The following is a 21,612-nucleotide window of genomic DNA, read 5'->3' on the forward strand; positions in this document are numbered from 1 at the left end:
GGCCCCAGTAGCGCAAGCCGTGAAATGTTGCAGCGTCTATATGCCGTCCTTTCTTTTTCAAGCGGGTGGTGCGAATGAAGAAGTCCGGATTTCTGCAGAACGTGGTGTGCCGTTTTCTTTCATCAAAATCTAGTTCAGCCAATGTGCCGACAAGAACAGGCCCAACAGTGTGCGACCCCTCATTAATCGTCATGATTTAAGACCATTACGCTTCTGTATCTACTATTTCAGTAGGTGCTGCTGTTTTGGTAAGCAATGGGGTTCAAATGAACACTCAGTTGTTAACTCTGCTTGTGAACAATAGTGTCTACGAACTGAGATAATTACAGTTACTACTACCAATTTAATGTTTCAGACAGGCATTTATTCGTCCTAAGAGGATGACACACCCGGCGTATATTAAAGAGAACATATTATCCCGCTTCTGCAGACCTTGCCAATTATCTGACCATTTGAATCAGGTATGTTGCAACAGGGAGATATAGAAAACATGCAGGCCCTTGAGGACCGGAGTTGCCTACCCATGGCTTGGTGTATGAAATGCTGAGTTAAAATGTTTTTATCGTCGTTACCAGCACTCACATCTTCCCTCCATAATATAAGCTCCACGCATGTCATAGGCAAGCAGCAAAGTTTCACTGCCAGCCCACTATACACATGCACGCAATGGGGGTCATTTGGCCTAGCTTAGCCATCTAGCTATCAAAAGCAAGAAAGCAATTACCGTGTTTTCCGGACTATAAGGCGCACCTAAAAACCTCAAATTTTCTCAAAAGACGACAGTGCGCCTTATAGTCCAGTGCGCCTTATATAAAGACACAGTTTTAAAATGGGCCATTCATTGAAGGTGCGCCTTATAGTCCGGTGCGCCTTATAGTCCAGAAAATACAGTACTCACTCCTACAAAGTGTATTTAATATTACTGTAAGACAGAATACCATTATGCACAGTTGGAACACTAGCTTGAATATAGAAAGACTAAAAATTTCAACAATAGAAATAGAAACAATGTTAAAGTGTACCGCCCCCAATTTTTAATGTAGTCAAACAAGCTTGCATAGCTAAAAGCTTCATTAGAATTTGTTTGACTTTAGTTCATGCGTTAATGGACTTAATTTAGGGAATCTTTCGTATACCACAAGAAGGAGCCCGTATGCAACTAGTAATAAATACCCTGTATTGGGAATCACTAGTTTAATATTTCGCATTTAGGCTCACAAACCCACTTGAGCACACTTTGCAAAGCCCATGTTGTTGAGAGACAGCACTGTGTGAATGGAATAAACACTCTGAGGTTCAGCTTTGTTATGAAACATCTCTGCTGCTCATTTATTTGATCGAGGGCAAGTCAAGTCAAGCCAGCGACGGTGCCAAAAGAAAAAAAAAAAAAAGGATGCAAGTCAGTGTGTGTATTGGAGTTAGATGGTGGCCAAACTGCGTCAAATTGCAAACTCAGTCGCGCGGCAGTGTCACTGACACCCGGCGGGAAAGTTCAACAGCTCGAGGGGGTGAAAAGGGGTCAAGTGTCGGGTCATTAGTTCAACTCGTCAGGAAAAGGCGAGTGACAGCGGTCACTTGACGCCGGGAGCTGCCTTTAAAAAAACAACAACAAAATGGAAGCTGAATTTAAATGATTAGGCTGCCAATCACAGTTCGCTACCACCGACACAGGCCGTGAGATAGCGGACTAGCAGAGGCTGTTGCTAGGCACCGCTCGCCACGTGCCATAATTTACCTTTTTGTATGGACAAGGAAAAATCCCCAAGAATTTGGTGGTGTTTCTTTTTCATAAGGCTGAGCAGCACAGTGACCGCCTTCTTCACAGGCACATACAAAAATAGAATGTCAATTTGACCATACAATGCTTTTATAAATACAGTATAACAAAGAGAAGTAGCATTTTCACATATATAAAAAAAATATAAAACGTTTTCAAGAAATCTATCGTCATTGCCCAAAGGGCAAAACACATTTTTCAAATGTTGCACTTGCTTTATGACAGAAAAAACCGAGATGTTTGTTTGACCTCTTAACTTGGGGAGCTCAGAGTTTTGTATTGTATGGCCTGTCACCAGTTGATGATGGACACACAAGACGAAAACGTAATGTCTTGTATCTGTGGTTCAAATTTAGAAGCAATTGAAGAAAATATCTGGGACAAGCTGTTTTTTAAGGACCATTGAGAAACTGGAAATTAAACCAAAAATGACTGCTTGAAATCAGAATGACAGACTTCTTGTGTGTTTTTAGGCATGGTGTCTTGAGACTTTCTTTTTATGGTTCTACTCACAATATAATTATTTGATTTCACTTTGCTGAATGAAATTAGCTTCGAGGGTAGTGGCCAAAAGTGTCTTCAAAAACAGTACTTTCTGATACTGCTTATGAAAAAAAAACAAATGGTCAAAACAATCAGCTTCCATTCATAAAACTGCTAAATGTCTTTAAAATGGTGTTGAATCTAAAAGGGAAATATAAATGTAACATTCTCACATGTATGTTACATTTATATTTCCCTTTTAGATCCAACACCATTTTAAAGACATTTAGCTCAAGAACTGTTACACACAAAGCAGATCTGTGACCTGGTTTCTGAACATTTAAAGGGCAGAGAAATACAATAAGGACTTTCTGTGATTTTCAGACAGAAAAAAACATGTTTTTCCACAAAGGTAAAACAATATGATGTAATGACAGGATGTTGATTTGTATATGCTGACCCTTTGAATAATGACTGTTTTTTTTTTGACCAATCGTCGTCAAAAAGGTTGCATTTCGCAGAGCCTACTAAATGGAAGCTAAATTAGCTATTAACCTTTGAATTACGCTGATGCCAACGTCCGTGTCAATGCGAGGCTTCTTCGACATTATAAGCTTCATAGAAACGTTAGCCAACGTTAGAACGTATTTTTTGGATCCAACTGACATTAAGGCTTTTTTTTAAAATGAATGCACATTGAAAAACATTTTTTTTAGCAATGAAATTTAGTCACAGTGATCATTTTTTCAGTAGTTGAAAAAAAATTACCAAAAAAACAACAACCTTGACGTGCGTGCTTTTTGAGGCAAAAGGAACAAATACTGTCCAAGGCAGGAAACGTGGATGCTTATTTGCCCCTGTGCACCAGGCTCATGTATAAATAAGCGAGGAAGTCGTCGTGCTCCAGAATGCGTGAATTATGCGCGCGTGTGCCAGCGAGCGGCAGGCGCCAACGTTTTAAAAAGGCCTGCTTTTCCAGCACCTCTCCTGCAGAGAGGTGAAAAGGTAATTGCACCTTGTTATGATTGCCTTTCAGCGTTTTTTTTTTCCCCTTTCTTTTTTTCCCTCTCCCCTCCATCTTGGTGGTGTGCCAAAAGTGCGGATTGAGGGAGTCCTGGGGGCAGTGATGAGGAATGTTTTAAGACCTCGGGGATGCAGCGGAAGGAAGCCTTTTTAACACCACAAGGAGCTTTTTTTTTTTGTCCCGGGGTTGTGGTATTGCAGGCGGCCCTGCTCAGTATGTGCGCGCGCGCGTCTTTAGGATATTAAATAGTAAAGGATGGGGATTAATAATGGAACCTGACAGCTCATCTCCGGCTTCTATCTGCCTGACTTTGCCTCCAATCTTGCCTTCCATTCTCTGCCTACCTCCTTTGCCTCCCTCTCGCTTTCTAATCCACCACATTTCTCTTTGTCAAGAAGCCTCCTGCTCCTCCTCCTGCCGCCGATCCTCGCCGCCTTTGTCTCCCTCAGGGCCCTCGGTCTTTCAGGGTCATGTTAGGCGCGTAGAAGAGCGTGTTGGCGTCTTCGTCGTCCTCGTCGTCGCTCAGGTCGACCAAGTCGGCTTGGGTGTATTGCACGGTCCCGGCGTGATACTCGCCGATCCGGGTCCTGTCACACAGCCGTGACTGTAGAGCGAGCTGAGACACACACAAAGTTCACAATCACCTGAGATCACAGGGGATTGATATCTTCATGTCTGACGCCGCGTTTTACCGGCTTAAGGCGGCCGGTTTTCCACAGCAAAATGGTACACCAAAAAAATTCATGCCGGAGAAAGGAAGTGAGAAAAGCTCCTTTTTCCGCAGCAAATGGGAGCCTGTGGAGTCTAATACTGCAGAATCCACAGTAAAGGCACAGCAACAAACTGAACCCGAGCCCATGGCATGAGTCTTTGTTGTGATTTTGTCCAAGTCAGCCCTTGGATCATTCTGAATCTCTTAAAACTGCATTGCTCAATAGACGATGCCTCGTGTTTATTTTCTGTTTGTGGCATTTCAAAAATGTTCACGAGTGGTCTTGTCATGCTGCTACCACTGTACATGTCAATTTCTGCACGTCTTCCAGACATTGAATTTAAAGTCACAAACTCTGCCAGCACGTTTTATCTCTGACAATTTTGCGCAGCTAGTCGATCAGCCGTCACATCTGTTTGCAATGAACAATCTAGTTTTTCGGCCAGTTTGTGCATACGCTAATCTTTAGTAAATTTATATTTCGCTATTTGGGATTTTAGTAAAGAAGGCCCAAAGGCAACATTTTGACAGATTTTCCTTTACTCTCTGTCCTGTACTTATGGGACCGATGCGGTGTAATGATGCCAGTGACCAAAGAATGTTTAACACCTGAGAAAAAGTGTTCACACCCCTTTGTTATAAAAGCATTTGTCACTGACGGATCTTATTATCCTTGAAAACATGCGTTTTAGGAATGCAGTGTGAAAAGAGCTCTTGATAGCTGACAATTCGGAAAGATCCTCTTGAATATTCCTCATAGCCAAAGCCAGCCACAAAATCAACATTTGGTATTAGACACACGCACACAAAGTGATAGAGAAATTGTACACTTGTACTAAACGATCTTAGTTTCTTTAAAAATGGCATAATGGAATAAAGTTTCTTTTTAAGTTTCCCACCAGCGGTAAAAAGCCTTGTAAATGGGATTTCATTGGACACCAAGAGCCTCAAATACTGTAGACGCCATGCGCCACTTAGTCGCTGGATGCGTCATCCACTAAAGCCTCCCTAAAAACAGATGCCTCTTTTTTCCCTTCAGAAAACGGGTACCAACTATAATTACCCCAACTGTTCACACACAGACGTTCGAGTGTTGGTGAGCAAGGCTGCTGCTAACCAAAACAGCAGGACCTATCAAGGAGCACATCACTGATGAAAAAAAATTTGAATTCTGAAGAGTTCCCTGGCTCTTTCTAGTCAGTACATCCATCCGTCCGTCCATCCATCCATGGATTGTCTGATGAAAGAACAGTATATCATACTATGGCTTTACAGACAATTTGGGTCAGGCACTTTCCTTAATGGCCGCAATTTGTAAAGTCCGCTAATGGGAGGCTACGTTTCAATCAGCGTTGATTTGTCTGACTAAATGGAAAATGTGTTCTGAACTCAGTGGCAGGGCCTGTGAAATTAACATTGACAGCGGGTCTTTTCTTTTTTTCAATGCATTTTCTATATTGTGGTAAAAGAGGCTAAAGTGTTTGTGTTTTGTTGAGTGGTTCATTTTGTTCGTAGAATTAATATTTTAAATATTTTAAATTCACCTTTGATGCAGATAAAGTTACAAATGATACCGCCTCATTGATTTTTTTTGAGCCCTTATGACAAAACAGTACATTGCAACGCAGTCTTCCTGTAAATTGTTCTGTACGTCCACAAATGGAAGCAATCGATGCTAACATTTTCTTTCACCGCTAACATTCGGGTCTTTGCTCGGTGCTATTCTCCTCCCTGCTTGACTACTGTATGAGACATGACGTTGTTCTGTTTTGTTCTTTCAATTTATTCAGGGGACTCCTGGAATGCTGTCCTATTCTTAGAGCCAGAGAAAGCGGTGCCAAGCCCTCTTGAAACGACTTCTTGTTTTTATTCCACCAAAGAAATTGCCTGTGAGCCTTTTACGATTCTGGTGGAAACTGACATATTTCATATGCCGCAACCCCCATCCCTAAATCACTCAGTAGCCCCCACCACCCTAGAATGTTGTGAAAAAAAACCTCATCCGTTTTTATCAATAGACGTGTAACAACAGGACACATTAATAAAAAAAAAAAAATTGTCCGTTTAGAGTTAAAGGGGACCGTCCACTACATATGGGGCATTTGGTGGAAAAACTTCAATGTTATGTTATTATATATAGAGCTATATACTAGTTGCCACAAAGTCAATATCTAATTAGACAATAAGATGGCTTTGTAAGATGTTTATTGATTTAATGTTTCACAGTTGCCTCAAAGAATTTGAACACACTTAACAACTCCAAACCACCTCAGCTGCACTTGTTTTAACGGAGCAACAGTTCCCATTGAGAAGACCGGTGCATTCACTGGTTGAAGGAGAAAAGCTAAACTTTGTCAGCAAGTCACATCTCTGCAGTTTGCCAGAACTAGAGCACCTGTCAATATCTTTCATGTCATCCATCGAAACTGAATGTATGTAGGAGAAATTGCTACTTTGGAGTTGAAGTGTGCGCTAAAGAAAGCAATAAAGGAACAAACAAGCATTGAGAAGGTTCGAGTTCAGTCCGGGTTGTTGCTTTGAACACATCACATTGGTAGGCTGACATTTAGACCATTAGATAAGGACCTAATTACAAATAACCCTCTGATCTTGCGCACATCAGCAACATTTTTCGAGATTGCTGCTTGGTGATTAGAGACAACAAAGGAGGCATTTTATTCCCTCCCGAGAATAGTCATGGTCCAAACACGTGGCCTAAGTTTGGACGGCAACGACAGGGCTCAGAAGATGGCTTGTGGCTCATGGCGAACCCTCGAGTGATTGCCAATGGCGTTAGTTAGCCGCGAAATGACCCATAAGGCTGTTGCAATCGGGTCTCCTGCTGCTCATAAATGAAAAAACAAGTCGTTGCTTGGAGTGGACGAAAACAAAGCGGAAGCGCCTGCAGCCAAATGTCGTTAAAAGCGGAGGTGATGGTTGTACAATCTGCTGTTAGAACAACAGCCCCAGAGAAATATTCTTCATTTGCATACTTTCCACCTTGGAATTATATCAATTGCTTACCACGTGGAACGTATGAAATCTGCATTGATTAGAACCTGAGGGAGAAATGAGGTGGGGTTGTCGAGTCAAATTACTTTTTCACCAATGATGAGTCACCTTTGGAAGACCACAAGACCTCGGTTATACAAAGCGGAGTTTACGTAGGCAGTCGTCAAGCAGGCCGTATTATCCAACCCTTACGGATCAGTTTGCCAGAACTTGGGCAGTCCACCTGTCAATGTCTTCCTAGCTCAAGGGGGTTAAAATTCCCAATATTTCTTTTGCTGCAAGAATACATTTGCCAACAACAGTCAAACCACAGTCCTCTGATTAATTAGCTAGCTACTAAATTAGCTTACTAAATGAAAGTCAAGCGAAGGTGTAATGGTTGCCGTTTGCCAATTTGAAAGAATGCAAAGCTGCTTGGAAAGGAGCGTGAAGGCCGAATATAGGCTGCAGAGCAAGAACGAGGAAGGCAGAAAGAGAGAGAGAGAGAGAGCGAGAGAGCCAGCGGCTGCTACGAGGGCTGATAGTGGGTTGGGGGGAGGGGGAGGGAGCTGGCGATGAGGTGTCTGATGAAAGCGCAGATTCGTTGCGCCGAGGAAGGAATGTTTTGACGCTCTCGCAAGCGCCCACCCCCGCCGTCACCACCTCCCTGTCCCCCCCCCCTTTCTCTCCCCCTCGCCACCGCCAATCTCGCACCTGATGTGAGGGGGGGCTGCTGGGAGTCGCATGCCAAGATGAATAACAACCGGCTGTTAGTCACGAACGCACACGGAGCCTGTCTGACTGGCACTGGCGCGTGCGTGCGTGCAGGCGGGCGGGCGCGGCGTCGCCGATTTCCGTACCCTCGTTCGCTGACACAAACATCATTTTCTCCGTGATTTACGAAGGCGCCGCGATTCCATTTCACTTGTGTTGTCTTCTTTCCCTCGCGCCCCCGCTCGCCACGCCGAAACATTGACATTTGCGTTGAAGGTCATACCACACATTCTTCTCTTCCAGTTTGTGCTCATGGCCGCTTATCAGCCTGGCTGGCGATACTGACTGGATGACAAAGAGTGCGCGTGCGAGCGCGCGTGTTTGTGCGTTGGAAACGAAGACAAGAGACTACTTCATCCCCCGCCTCTCGTGGTTCGATATTAGCGCTGGCTCATATCCGCAAATACTGTCAATGTTGCTAGATTGAGACAAATCAGTGGGGAGCGGTATTGATCGCCGTGTTTATTGAAGTGCAGCCGACGACGGTTCAAATGTGCAAACATCCTCCGTCATAACGCGGTCGCCTAAAAGTGGCAAAAAGTGAGCCCAGGGATTTTTTTTTTTTTGGTTACTAGCACAAACTTGTGATCGTGTAGCTCTCTGTACTTGCCACGGTGGACGACTACTAATATGATACAGCTTTGGAAGTGTCGCCTATATTTTAAGCAAAAGGAGAGTGGAGAAAAGCTGTTATCACACAATATTTTTTAGCGAAAATAATATGATTTTGGGGCGGCGGAAATCTGATGCCACCCCCTTTAACTTTTATAAAAGAGAGCAAAGTGGAGATGTCACAGTTTAAGCATCCTGAGTCAAGCGCAACAGGCTAAGCCAATGTTAACGTATGCTTCCATCCATCCATCCATTGTCGATAAAACTGGACTGGACTTGTCGCCAGTCAATCACAGAGCACGCAGAGATAGGAAACGATTTACAGTCACATTCACACCCGCTCTGGACCCACGCTCCCTGCACTGATGTCTGGTGCGTAACAGTGACTCATCATTGACCTAGCATTTGTGTTAATTTTAGTCTTTTCCAGCATTGCGACCAACAAATCTGCCCGACCAATGACAGGACAGGATAGCAGCTGTATGTCTCCAGGGGTGGATAGATATTTTGCAGCAGACATGGAAAATCTCACTTCGTGACAGTAAAATAATTGGGTGAAATTAAACTAATACGTCCAATGACATATGTTTCCATACATCACCAAAACGAGAGTAATTTAATACTAGAAAGAAAGAAAGCAAATAAATGTTTTTTAAATATACAATAAAACACATTTAGAATGGTCGTTCAGACACTGCACCTCAATCCCGATTTTTTTACCAATATACAATATTTGATTTTTTCATGCAGCGTGAACAGTACAATTCCGAAGTTTTCAACACAAGTAACACAACACAATAAATCGCAATTTTGATAATCCGATCGACTGTTAAAGCAAAACGAAACAAGCAACAAAAGATGCAACTGACACATACCTGCATGCCAGTGGGACTCAGTAGGCTCCGCCAGTCCCGATCCAGACCAAAGACGAAAGCGTTGGCCAAGCCATGAAGTGGAGCCGATAGCACGTGCAACAGAGTGAGGGGGAACGACGGATCCAGTGGGTAAAGGGCGTTGTGGAGCCTGGCGGAACAATGGTAAGTTTTAAAATCAAGTTGTAGGATAATCGTGACTATGGCAACATTGATTCACCAAATGACCAGGAACTTTATAATAGCATGTGAAAATAGCGTAAACTAAAATTAGCATTGGTGTTATTTTTGTCATGTCTAGCCGTCAAATGATAGAATGAAAAATGTGCTTGGCCAATGAGGGATGAGCAATGCCAATAAAATACACCAAGAGACAATCCAGCGCTAAAGCCCAGCAACAGGGTGGGCTAACATTAGCGTGTGTTTATTTTTGTCTTTTCTAGTCGTCCATCCTGAAATGTTAAGATAAGGATGGAGCCCACGAAGACAGAAGCGGCTGTGGGGGAGGGGGAGGACGGGAAAAGGCAGCGAGCGTGAGGTTGACAGATCAACCGGAAGGAAGCGCGAGGAAGACGACAAGTGAGTGACAGAGCGAGAAGGAAGGGTGAAAACGAGAGGTAATGAGAGCGAGCGTCGCGGGCGGCAAAAAAAAAGGGAGAGGGAGGGGTGGCGAGCCGGAGGAAAACGGGGGAGGGCGAAAAGGAGCGAGGCGAGCTTTATATCAGCGTTTAAGAGCCCATTAGGCAGCGCGAGACGTCTGGGCTGACACATTCTTGGCTGCCGCTTCGACAGCACGCAGCACTTTACAAGGGCGGCGAGAAGCAGAGAGGCGGAAAAGTGGCGGAGCGCTCCGTTCCGACTCCGAGCCGCCGTTTCCTGCTCATCCCGTCCAAATCCTCGCCATCCTATCCACATTTGCTTGTGTACACATTTCCCCGTCACCGTGCTTCTATGGCCAATTTGGCTCTTCCATTCGACCCGCTCAAGGCTGCTTTGCCTCGCTGGGAAGAAATTCGAAGGATGCTGGCCAGCAATTGACCCTGGATTAACCCCGTATTAGTCCTCCACGCAGGGTTAGCGTGTCCCTAATGTTTTTTTTATTGATCTATTAGCCAGGGAATCAATGTGTACGACGCTTACGGTGATTTTGGTGCAAGCGGGGCGGAAATAAGCGGCCACAGCGGTTGACCTCACCACTCGGAAAGCCATCCCTGGGCTACTCGCATGTTGCCTGCAGCTTGGTCATCCGTAGTAAAAGAACAATTTTATTCTATTATCAGCCAATGAGGCGCCTCTTTGGTGACAGTTTTTCCTCCATATTTGTTTGTTCTCAAGCAGTAACCAAAATATAGTAAAGTCCCATGTATTGCTTGGGATACGATCCATCCCCACTCGCAAAAAGTGGAAATCCACAATATAGATCGACCATTTTAAAACTCATTCACTCCCAAAGATGTGTTTTTACGAGTCCAGACATTCATTAGCAGATCCTTTTTTATCAATTTGTTTCAAATGTTAGGATACGGCAGGGTCTAAAAATGTCAGATACAGAACATTTTTTCATGGAATTAAAAAGTGGGGCCTGGTGGAGTGGCATGTGATGTAGCTGACTATGTGTGAGTGTGAGCTGTGGCAGACAGTAGCTCCTTTGTGAGTGAGCTCATTGTTTTACATTGCTGATCTCCTAGCATTCAATAAACAGCTAAAAAAATACATTGCTGATTGTGGCTCTCCTTTCAGATCATTAAATATACTGTAAAAATCCAGCAAGAACAATACTTGTGGCATAGCGGGGGGCAGGAAGGGTGGACTGCAGTATGGTGGGCTAACTCCATTTTCCTAATCTCATTGGAGCCTGCATTAGGTCCGAGAAATAGCATCAGGGAGTATCCACAACATTGACACGTGAAACATTTCGATCCAAGGGGTCCTCGGTTTAAAACGAATGGTGCGCAATGAGCTAGCAAACAAAACAGCCCCTGTACAGGCCAGTCAAGTCTCATCTTTTATTCCCACGCGAATGGTATTTGTTCATTGTTGAGGTTTCTCGTTTTTGACTGGAACCACAAAAAAAGCCTCAGACAGAACTGCAGGTGAACAAGCGCAGGAGATGATTATGTAGATTTCTTCGCAAATCTTCTTATAATCCCCTTTTATCCTCTTTTGCGGCAGAAGGTTGGAAGGTTTATTTTCTATTAATCTGTCGCCACTTACCTTCCAAAATACCTTTGGAAAAAGTTGTGACGGGAAGAAGAAAGAATACCTCCCACCCAGCGCAGCGTTGGCAACAGGTTGAAAATCGGCCTAGCGAGCCGCGTCCGACCTGCCAACCCGAGGGCGACCGTGTCAAGTCTTAAGGGTCTTAACGCGGCGGCTAATGAAAGCGGTGGCGGCGGCCTGGCTGCGAGCGGAGCAGCGGCGCCGCGTGTTTTCTGGGTTAGCCTTAACCGCCGTATCTCAAGAGGAGCGGCGCAGCTGCTGCTCACATTCATTTCACTTCCCATTAAAGGTGAAATAAATCAGCAGTCCCCACACAACCTCTGCAGGACAAACACACACGCGCACACACACACACACACACGCACACACAAATAGGTCCGTGCATGTGAGAGGGTCACATGCGTCGCGGATGTCAGGTGGAGAGGAAAAGGCGGTGAATGTGCATTTGTGTGTGCGCTTTTCTGAACGCCACAGCGGTGAGAGCAAAACTAGCGTGTGTGCGTGTGTGTGTGCGTGAGGCGGCTATTTCTGGCATCTCATTTTTTCCCCCCCTCCTGCTGCCGCAAAGAAACGCGATCGGCGTCCGGGAAACGAGAGCTGGCAGCAAGCAATCATCTGCCTGCCACACACACACACACGCACGCACACAAACACACAGACGCACACACACACGCGCGCACACGCAGGAAGGCGTGCGCACACACACAAACGAGCGCAGCGCCGAGCAACATGCACCATGGCAACGGAACAGCCGCAATTAGAGGCAAAGAGCCTTTCCCCTCCATCGAGGGAGAGCGAAATGAAAGGAAGAAAGAGCGGGCGAGCGAGATAGAGGGAGAGAGCGAGCGAGCGAGACGGGGGCGGGTGGCGGCGGCGGCGGGGGGTTTGTAGAGACGAGTGTCAGAAAACGGCGCTGCACAGGAAGAAGGGGGGACAAGGTGGGGGGGGTAGGTGGTGGAAGAGGAAGAACACAAGAGAGGTGAGAATGTGCAAGAGCAAGGCTGCGAAAGGGGAACGAGGGCCCTCGAGAGAGAGAGAGAGATGGCGCTGAGAGGCCCCTGGGGGAGGTGAAAGCACCGAGCGAGGCCGAGGCGACAGGAAGAAGAAGGAGGCAGCGAAGGAGGAGTGATATCAAAAAAGACAGATTGCGAGACACGAGCGAGACAAACTAGGAGATTACGGGCGAAACGCGATAGAGGGAGGGAGGCGCGTGGATGTGTGAGAGTGCGAGCGTGTGCGCCGCTTTCTCTCGCGAGCGCCGCGCTAATGAAAGATGAATGAGGGAGGCAGTGGTGGGAAGCGTGTCTGCAGGCGATGCCAGGCCAGGCTGATGTGTGCATAAATGTGTGTCAAAGTGTGTGTGCGCGTGTAGTCAAGCGTGCCTCGCACTTGGCTGGCAGGTGACGGCCAACGAGGACGCCGTCGCACGCGCCGGAGGTCGCTCGCCTGAGAGTCATCCACGCTTTTTAATCGCAAGCCGGCGTACAGGAAATCAAATGAACGCCGCCACCGCAGTATTTACTGGTCGCGGAATCCAAAACTGATCTCAGTTTTACTCGATCGTTTCAAGTTTTTGAGCCATGTGATTTAAATTAAATGTAAATAAAACACTAAAATGGAATAGTTACAAGCTTTGAGTACAAAAAAAAATAAAATACAACTTGCAACGGTGGTATGTATGCTCATGTTTACAAGGTTAAGAGAAAAGCCAGAACTCATCTTCTTAATTTATTCTATGCAAGTTTTCTTTTTACCAATTGGGAGCTTGGCACAAAAAGTTTCCACGTAGCTGAGTCCAATAATAATAAGATGGCAAGACTTACTACAGCTAATCAGTGGAATTTGACTCTGGTAAAGTGTGGAGAAAAGCTTGGGGTGCTGGAAAATAACTGATTAATATTAGAATCAGCATGCCAAATGTTAGTTTAATTAATTCTACTATATTGTTTCAAATTGTACATCAGTGTAATAACCTTTAAAAATACACCTAGCGGGTAAGGCATTTTTTTTTCTACCGTGGCAAGTTTGTACCTTTCACGGACTGGCACTTTTTTTTTTTTTTACTCATTTTGCTCTCTTGTGGATTGAATAATATAAAGGATATGAATTTTCATGCATTAATACCATCACATCAAATTTGAACCAGATCTAGTAGATTTCCCAAACTGGTCAAGGGTAGCCCAAAAAATGAATCTCTACCATTTTGAAGCTTTCGTCGTCAGAGAATTGTCTGGAACAGAATATTAATGTGCGGCTTATGACTGAGGCAACCCACTCTTAAAACTATTTTCAGAACAAAGCAAATCTGTACCCCGGATTGTCAAACTTTGTACAGGCCTAGAGGGAGATGAAAAGAAGATGTATGTGTGTTTGTGGCTATGCGTGAAGTCAAGCATGGCTGCTACGTGCCGGACAAGGAAAATGGCGTGTCCCTTGCTTGAGAGTGATTGTTGCCTTTGCGTCGCATTGCTGGCTCACAGGAAGTCAAATGAAGCTACGGTACCTCCAAGGCTGCCCAAGAAACGCCTCATCGATCATGACAGTCTCTCGCCTACCCGTGAAATTTCGGGCGAAATCCTACGACACCATGCCAATCGAACGATCTTTCCGGTCATTACCATTATTCAGCTATGCTAATATCCCGACCGCACCTTGTACATTTTATCCTGCATTTCCAGAAATAACGGTTGGCTGCCCCACTTCTGATACCAAAGGGTTAGAGTTTGCAAGATTGATGAAAAACTGACTTTTGAAACTATTAAACATGGGTTGAAAGAGAACTCTCCAGAAGATAATGGGAAAAGTACAGCTTTTGACAAAGGACTTCTGACACCATTTTTCATGGCAAATTCAAAGTTTGAACCCGTGTCTATTGCATTTTCAAAAGCCGTACAGGCCCAGAAGGAGATCAAATGAAGTGTGTGTGTGAGTGTGTGTGTGTGCCACACTCGGCTGGCAGGTGTCGAACAATGAGGATGGCACCACACGTGCTGGAGGTCAATCGTCTGAGAGCAATTGCCGCCTTTTAATCACATGCTGGCTCGCGGGAAGTCAAATCGACGGCGTCTCGAAGGCCACTCTGGCTCGCTTATTGAAGAAGCGCTTCATCGATCATGTCGGCCCCTCGCCTGCCCATCAGATTCCCGCCCACAGGGCGGCTTTCTCAAACAATATCAGTCCGCGCAGTATTCCAACATCGATGACAGAACCAAAAAGACAATCTACTGAATGCACCACAACTGAGACAATCCATTTGTGACACAATTTGTGGTAAAGAAGTAGACACATTTCAACCACCCCTTATGACTAATAGAACAAACATGAAACACAATTTTAGTCAATTGCCCACAGCGAACCTCACACTTGGCCGGAAGGTGTCAGACATCTTGTCTTGCCTGCCCATTAGATTCCGTACAAAGTCCCTCTAGGGTGTTTATCTGTTCCAATATCCCGTTGTGCCAGACCAACTGTCTTTCCAGTCATGGCTTTGCAGATGCGGCAAATGCCCCGTTTCCACATGCACGAAAAGGTTCTTCATTATTTTCTGCAGGTTAAAACAACAGATCTGAACCACTCTTAGGTATTAAAAGAGATTTTTTTTGGAAACATGGTGAAGATTATAACGCAAATAATAATAGCCAGCCTCACATTTGGCTTTTACATGTCAGCCGACTTTTAAATGCACACCTGGTCACGGGAAGCCGAGCCGACAAGACCGCAACAATAGGCTGGTCGCACTTATTGAAGCGTTTCATTGGTGATGTCAGATTCCTTGCAAAATCCTATCCTTCTCCACCCTGCCAGTCAGAGCAGCTTTCCTGTTATCGTGTTGTGGGTGCATCTAATGCATCATTTCCACCAAGCAGTGCAATTTGCTTTATATTATTCAGCGTTTCCAGAAACGCATACCTCAAAGGCATCCCACTTCTGACCAGAAATGTACGCATTACAATAAAGGCTTCCCATTTCTGACCTCATTCTTGACGGAGGAGGTTCTCAAACAGAATTTGAATCTGGGTCTGTTGGGTTTTGTAGTACCAATAGAACTGATTCGTTTCAGCGGTGGTTGATAGAATAGTCACGTTTCTCGGAAATGCGATCAGAAGAAAACAAAAACTATGCCATTATAAAAACACAGTGGATTTCGACTCAGAGCTGATTAAAAGCCGTTTTTTTCTTTCATTTTTTTCCCAGAATTGGAAAAAAGAGGCATTGCAGTCAACAGCGATGCATCATTATGCAAAGCAGGGGTGTCAAACTCCTTTTTGTCGCGGGCCACATCGTAGTCGTCGTTTCCTTCCCTCCATTATGAAAGTCAAAGGCTACGCAACAAACTGATGAATAACTCGTTTTGAATTCTGAGACTAGTAAAAACTGCTTAAATATTTTAAAAAGTAATAAAAATGACTAGCAGTATCTCTATTATTTAAAAGTGAAGATAATTTGTAATTTCAGTATTGCCGATGCACAATTTGTGGGCCACGTAAAATGATGTGGCGGGCCGTACCTGGCCCCCGGGCCGTGGCTTTGACACCTATGATATAACGGGAGAACTCCCAAAATATTAGCGGTTCTCGTGGTTTAGTCTGACCCGCTATTGCCATCCAGCTTGCTAGATACAGACCAGTCAAAATGAGGACTTAGCGTTACAAATCGTACCAGGGCGAGCTGATACAGGACAACGTCTTTGTGGCGTCACACATCCGCTGAGCCGCCAATGAGAGTCCGCTAGCCTGAGAGCCTCCTTCCGGAGAGGTGAAGGCGGCCAAAACAGTCATCCTGACCCTGATTGCACTTCCTCTTCTCCTCGGCTGACTCGCTTCTCTTTTTTTTCCTTCTCGTTCACTCCAGACGAATCATTCGGTTCAAAATGCCAAAACAAGGCTCTTGTGCTGGCCACAACGCTCCTTTTAAGAGACAATTCAAACCCTTTAAATGAAAGGAATTTTTCCGCTTCAACACATGATAACGCTTGACTCCTGGGTGAGGTTGGGGTGCGTGCACGCCCTGTCTGGATTTCCGTAGCGCTCTTGAAACATGACCGCATTTAAGGCTATTTACTGAACTGCACCAAAATGCCGGAACCGTTCCGAGAATAAAACGATTCGCCAGTTTTCCTTTAATTTGGTGTGAAAAGAGGTACGGTCAAGGTGTACAAGTGGAACATTAAAACAAAACCACTATGACATTCTGCAATTTCAGTTTGGGAACAGGATCTTTTTGAAAACAGATTTTGAATCATGGATCATGTTTTCATTCTTGTTCATTCATTCGCTGAAAGACAAGAAAACTAATAGAAAGCAAATAGACTTGAAGCGACATAATTTCTGGCCAGTACCAGTTGTGTCCTACATGTAATGATAATCCCCCGCACTGTCTGGCAATGGTGGCAAAAATGCAGACTTTTCTTCCCGAGATGAATATCAAGGGCGATTTCATTCTTGAAAAACATGAAAGAAATTCAAGACATTAGTGGCACATAGCACTGTAGAACAGTGACCTTGAAAACTCAAACTTGGCAATCAAGACCGTGGTACAATTCAACACCATTTTGGCGGGTTATTTATGGCTTTTCGCCCCCGACGGATTTCGATTCCTACGGCAGTGACATCATTTGCACGTAAGCCTGAATGCGCCATAGGCATGATGTCGTCATGATTACGGTCGGGTGGTAATCGAGCATCGACGTTTGCCCTCGGTAACCTCAAAACATATGTCGGAGCTGACTAAGTACATCCAGGACCAACTGCGTACTTTGGTTGAAATCCAAATTCAGGATTCTTCAGTCATTATGCAATGTCCTCACTTGGGAGGACCCTGGGCGACAGAACCATGAAATGGGTGTGACGCTAAGGTAAAGGTGGTGGCCGCCTGACGGAACAAGCCGTTACTGTACCCCGAGTACCTTCCAGGGATTTCGTTCCAACCCATTAGAACCAAATTGAGGGTGATTTGAATTGGGGTTCCTTAACCCATGGTGTCAGACATCAAATGGTGGCTTTAAGACCAAGCTGAGGAGGACACGCTGGCTCCTCAAACCCAAATCGTCCCACCGAATAAGTTCTCAGGATTAACACCATCGTGTGTCCAGTCGATCGCCCGGGCTGGGCGTTTGGCTTTTTGTGCACACGAGTATAGCCTTGCGCACGTCGCCACAATATGTGTGCGAGCGAAAGAGCGAAAAAAGAGAGAAAGAGAGCGAGGGAGGTAGAGCAGATGATAGAGTGGGCTTTAGCGATTCCCCGGAGTGTGAGGCAGCGTTTACGGCACTCTCAGAGCAGCCAGAGTGATGAATATTTAAAGACGTGCCTGAAAGCGCGGTGGGGAGGTGGTGGTGGTGGTAGTAGGGGGTTGGGGGGTATATAGCGGACGGTGCGGGTGTGTGCGGGGTGCGCTTGCATCTCACACAAAAATAAAGTGGCCACGAGCATGTGACAGAGGATCTCTTTCCTGTTTGTGCCTGCATGCATAGTATAGAGCATACATATAGCGTGTTTATGGCCTTCACTATATATGGTGCATTTGCGACGTACTAATTATCGCCATGTGTCGTCCTTATATATTCATTTTCGCGTGTGTGTGCGTCCAGACTGAGGACGGGCAACACACACACACACTCGCTTCCCCCCTGGTCCCCAGCGTGCTCTTCGCTCAATCCTGCAGGCCAGCGCGGTCTCGCTAAATGGGGATGAATAGCGGAGCGTTGCCGCCGTGCGACGGGAGACGAATGGCTACAGGGCTCTCGTCTCCGGTTACACACCGACCGCTACCGGGGACGCACACACTCTATAAGGCTGCCAACAAAAGGGAATTACTGTCATAATATGTTGACTGTGTTAATCCACAAATGTTTTTGTTTGTTCTTAAACTGTCCGAAAATTGGATAGAAATGTGATGACAATTTTAATCTTTCAATCGAACTCGATCTTTCAGTCGTGACTAAATTCGAACCAGATAACAAACCACATTCAAACTCGTACATCATGATAAACTCATCACTCGCCACGCATGCCCTCGAATATGGCTAGGCCCGATGTTAACTCCCTGCTAATATAGCTTCATTAACTAGCTTCTGACTAAATATATCACCGTCAAATTTAAGAAATATTTTATTCAAAATCAATTCATTAATTTTCTAAAGTACAAGCCCTAGAATCCGCCCCAAAATGGCCGCTTTAAAGTAAAATAGCTGATTTCCTGTTTCGTTATTACAGCATTGGAATTATGAAGCCATACGACATACGATAACGGATTTTGCAAAACAGTCATACTGCCTTTTGAATCTACGTTGGTGTCAAGAAAAAAGATAATTCAGAAAGATTGCTTGACAAATAGTTCAATTGTGTGCGCGTTGAACGTTTCGAGACACTGCACACTATTAGTCCAATAAAAATGGAGTTGTTTTTCCTCATCATGCATTTTCTTAGTTGTTAACAAATTAAGATGTCTAAAAAAACAACAACAAAAAAAACCAAATCTGGATGTGTACCCAACTTCTGTCGGCAGGGAATTGGTACTTGACAGTCCGTGTTTTTGTCATTGTTCAATCACACGCAGTTAAACGGAAGTAAACACACATAGAAACAAAGATAAGTCGGAACATTTCTGTTTCTGAGACGCCGGCTCGTTTCACCGACGCCGTTATAGCGTGTAAAATAAAACGCACGCCAAGCCGCAAAAGTTATTCTGAGAGGCGGAAGGAAGACAGCGTCGGAAAGCGCGAGCAGCGGGGAGGAACGAGCGAACCAACACATCCTGGGATGCAAAATACAGCGCGATAAGCGTTAATATTTCCCGACCACCACGACCCCCCCGCCACTCTTCCTCCACCTTCCCTCCTCTCTTCCTTTCTTCCTCCCTCCATCCTTCCCCTCCTCCTCCGCCGCCGCCACGTTCTCTTTGAGGGATGAATAATAACTGCTGCTCTGAGATTTCCTTCCTCGTTTTTCAAAGCGCCGAGCGGAGATGGGGAAGGTCTGCCTGGCCTCGGCGTGCGCACACACACAAGGCGAATAGCACGCACACACACACACGCACGGCAAAGCACAGACGCACGTACGCGCTGTCTTGTTCTCTCTGCTCGCCTGGAGCAGGGAAATCAGATCTCCTCCAAAGAGCGGCGGGGTGGTGTGGGGATGAAAGGGGGGTTCAGGCCTTGTAGGGAGCCCATACAAAACTCTCCGGCTAGCACATGTGGGCTGACACACACACACACACACAAAAACACACAAAGTAAAAAAAAAAAAATAAATAACATCGAGGGACAACGAGAAAGGCGCCGGATGCGTCCCTGCGGCGACAGGGTGAACTCAAGGTTATGCAGACACATAGGCAGTTCAAGCCCCCGCCGCCAGGACCAATCCGTCGGCTCGGAGCAGCCCCGCGGAAAGGAGCGTAACCTCAATCGCTCACAGGCAACTAGAGCGCCTGCCTCGTGCCTCGCCTTTTGGGTAAAAATAAGGAGGGGGGGATGAAAATTGGAGAAGCGTTTTCTTTTCCTGCGCATGCTTTTAAGCTGCTTTTCCGTCTGTCCAAGCTAGTATGGTTTTGAACAATAAACCTTCACCTGCCATGCATTTCAACATTGATAAGCCTGACACTAAAGGAGCGTAACCTGACGCTGAACTCGTCAAAGAAGACGGACCGCGAACAGATAACAAACACAATGGCGCATAGTTGACCTCTGCCAAGGCTCAACAATCCTAAACCAGCCCATCCGGAAAAACGCTGTTTTCGCATCGCTGGAAAGTGAGTTCAAATATAAAGACGATTAGAATCGTAGATTTGTTCGACATATTTTTAAGGGCAATGTGGGCTAGCAAGTCTGCCTCACAGTTTAGAGGGTTTGAATCCCTGCTCAGCTTTCTCCAGCCGCTTCCCACACTAATAGGCACGTTAGGATAATTGGCTCTAAATTGTCCATTGGTGAAATTATGAGTGGGAATGGTCTTTGTGCCCTGCAACTGTCAGTCAGTCAGTCCATTGTGTATCCTCTCATCATCAAGTCAGCTGGGATCCCCTCCAGCTCACCCTCGACACTAATGAAGACACGTTTTTCTAAGGTTAAAACGGAATAGTGTCAAATCACACATGGACATTTGTGGCAAAGAGGCCACCAGTGGCCCAAGTCAATGGACTACAAAAAGTGCAGAAGACCATTATATATAAAAAAAAAGAAAGAAAATAGAAATAGGAGGATGAAATGTTCTGCCTCTGGCTATAAAATGGTTCACTGAAAAACTCTCAACCAGCACATTTAACTGCACTGTTCTTTTGTTATGACATTATATTCAGCCTAATATCCAACAGGGTTGCAGTATTTTTATTATTTGCAAAATTGGATTCAAGAAAAAAATAACAGTTAATTATACACAAATACTTTACAGAAAAGGTGATTATTTGAGTGCGGCATTTACGCGTGAATGCAAAATGTCGTAATGATACCACTAGTGGAAAAACTATGGTAACTGAACATTATCAATCAAGTGTGCTCTTAAATGGGGCGTTTCTGAACAAAAGCTGTGGCGCTCATCGACATGCACAAGCGCGATACTCACTGAATGCTGTTCGTAATTATTAAAGTGCGTAGTTGCGCTACATAGTCACAGGGAGATCCTGAAGACCAAGCTCGCAGTTGGTCACTGGAGAAAAAAAAAAAGTCTTCATGCCACTAAAACTCAGTGCACACACATCGATAATCAGACTAAATTTGGGGATTCCCCTGACACCCTGCTTTCTAATCAACAGAATGACAATGACATCACGGTCTCGAAGTTTCAGCTTGTGCATGTCGTGTGACCAAATCCAGTGTGCCTTGATGGGTGTTACCTGAGCCTTTAGGCACTGTGAGGTCATTTTGGTTCGACAAAGAGTGGCCTTTAAGCTAATTAGTTGTTTGATGATGCCATTGTCTGGGCTGACAATAATTGCTTTCAACACAAATGAGCACGCACGGTAAGTATTAGAAGCTAAACTTCACACGAAGTGGGTGGTGATGCTCCGCCTGTTACACCAGAAGCGGTCAATATCGCAAGTCGTCTTCAAACCCTAACCCCGAGCAAGGACGTGGAGTCGAGAAAAAGTCGGCTTCGGTGGAGTGTGAAAGGGGCCCTTGTTATTTTTGCACCTTTCCTAGCGCTTGACAATG

General features: G+C 45.2%; 1 protein-coding gene across 4 annotated transcripts in view; it reads right to left on the bottom strand.

Annotated features, from left to right (window-relative positions):
• Positions 1-2,535: 2,535 nt before the first annotated feature.
• The window catches only part of LOC148394020 (cyclic AMP receptor 1), a 65,236-nt gene continuing 46,159 nt past the window's right edge, over positions 2,536-21,612 (bottom strand). For all 4 annotated transcript variants that reach the window (XM_088382372.1, XM_088382371.1, XM_088382373.1 and 1 more), the window contains 2 exons: positions 9,249-9,396; positions 2,536-3,900 (listed from right to left, as the gene is read on the bottom strand). In XM_088382372.1, the coding sequence (XP_088238498.1) occupies positions 3,730-3,900; positions 9,249-9,396 (319 nt within the window). In that variant the 3' untranslated portion in view covers positions 2,536-3,729. The remainder of the gene's footprint in view (positions 3,901-9,248; positions 9,397-21,612) is intronic.

The sequence above is a fragment of the Syngnathus floridae genome, chromosome 8 (genome assembly GCF_059516105.1).
Source record: "Syngnathus floridae isolate MCC-2025c chromosome 8, RoL_Sflo_1.0, whole genome shotgun sequence".
Taxonomy (NCBI): domain Eukaryota; kingdom Metazoa; phylum Chordata; class Actinopteri; order Syngnathiformes; family Syngnathidae; genus Syngnathus; species Syngnathus floridae.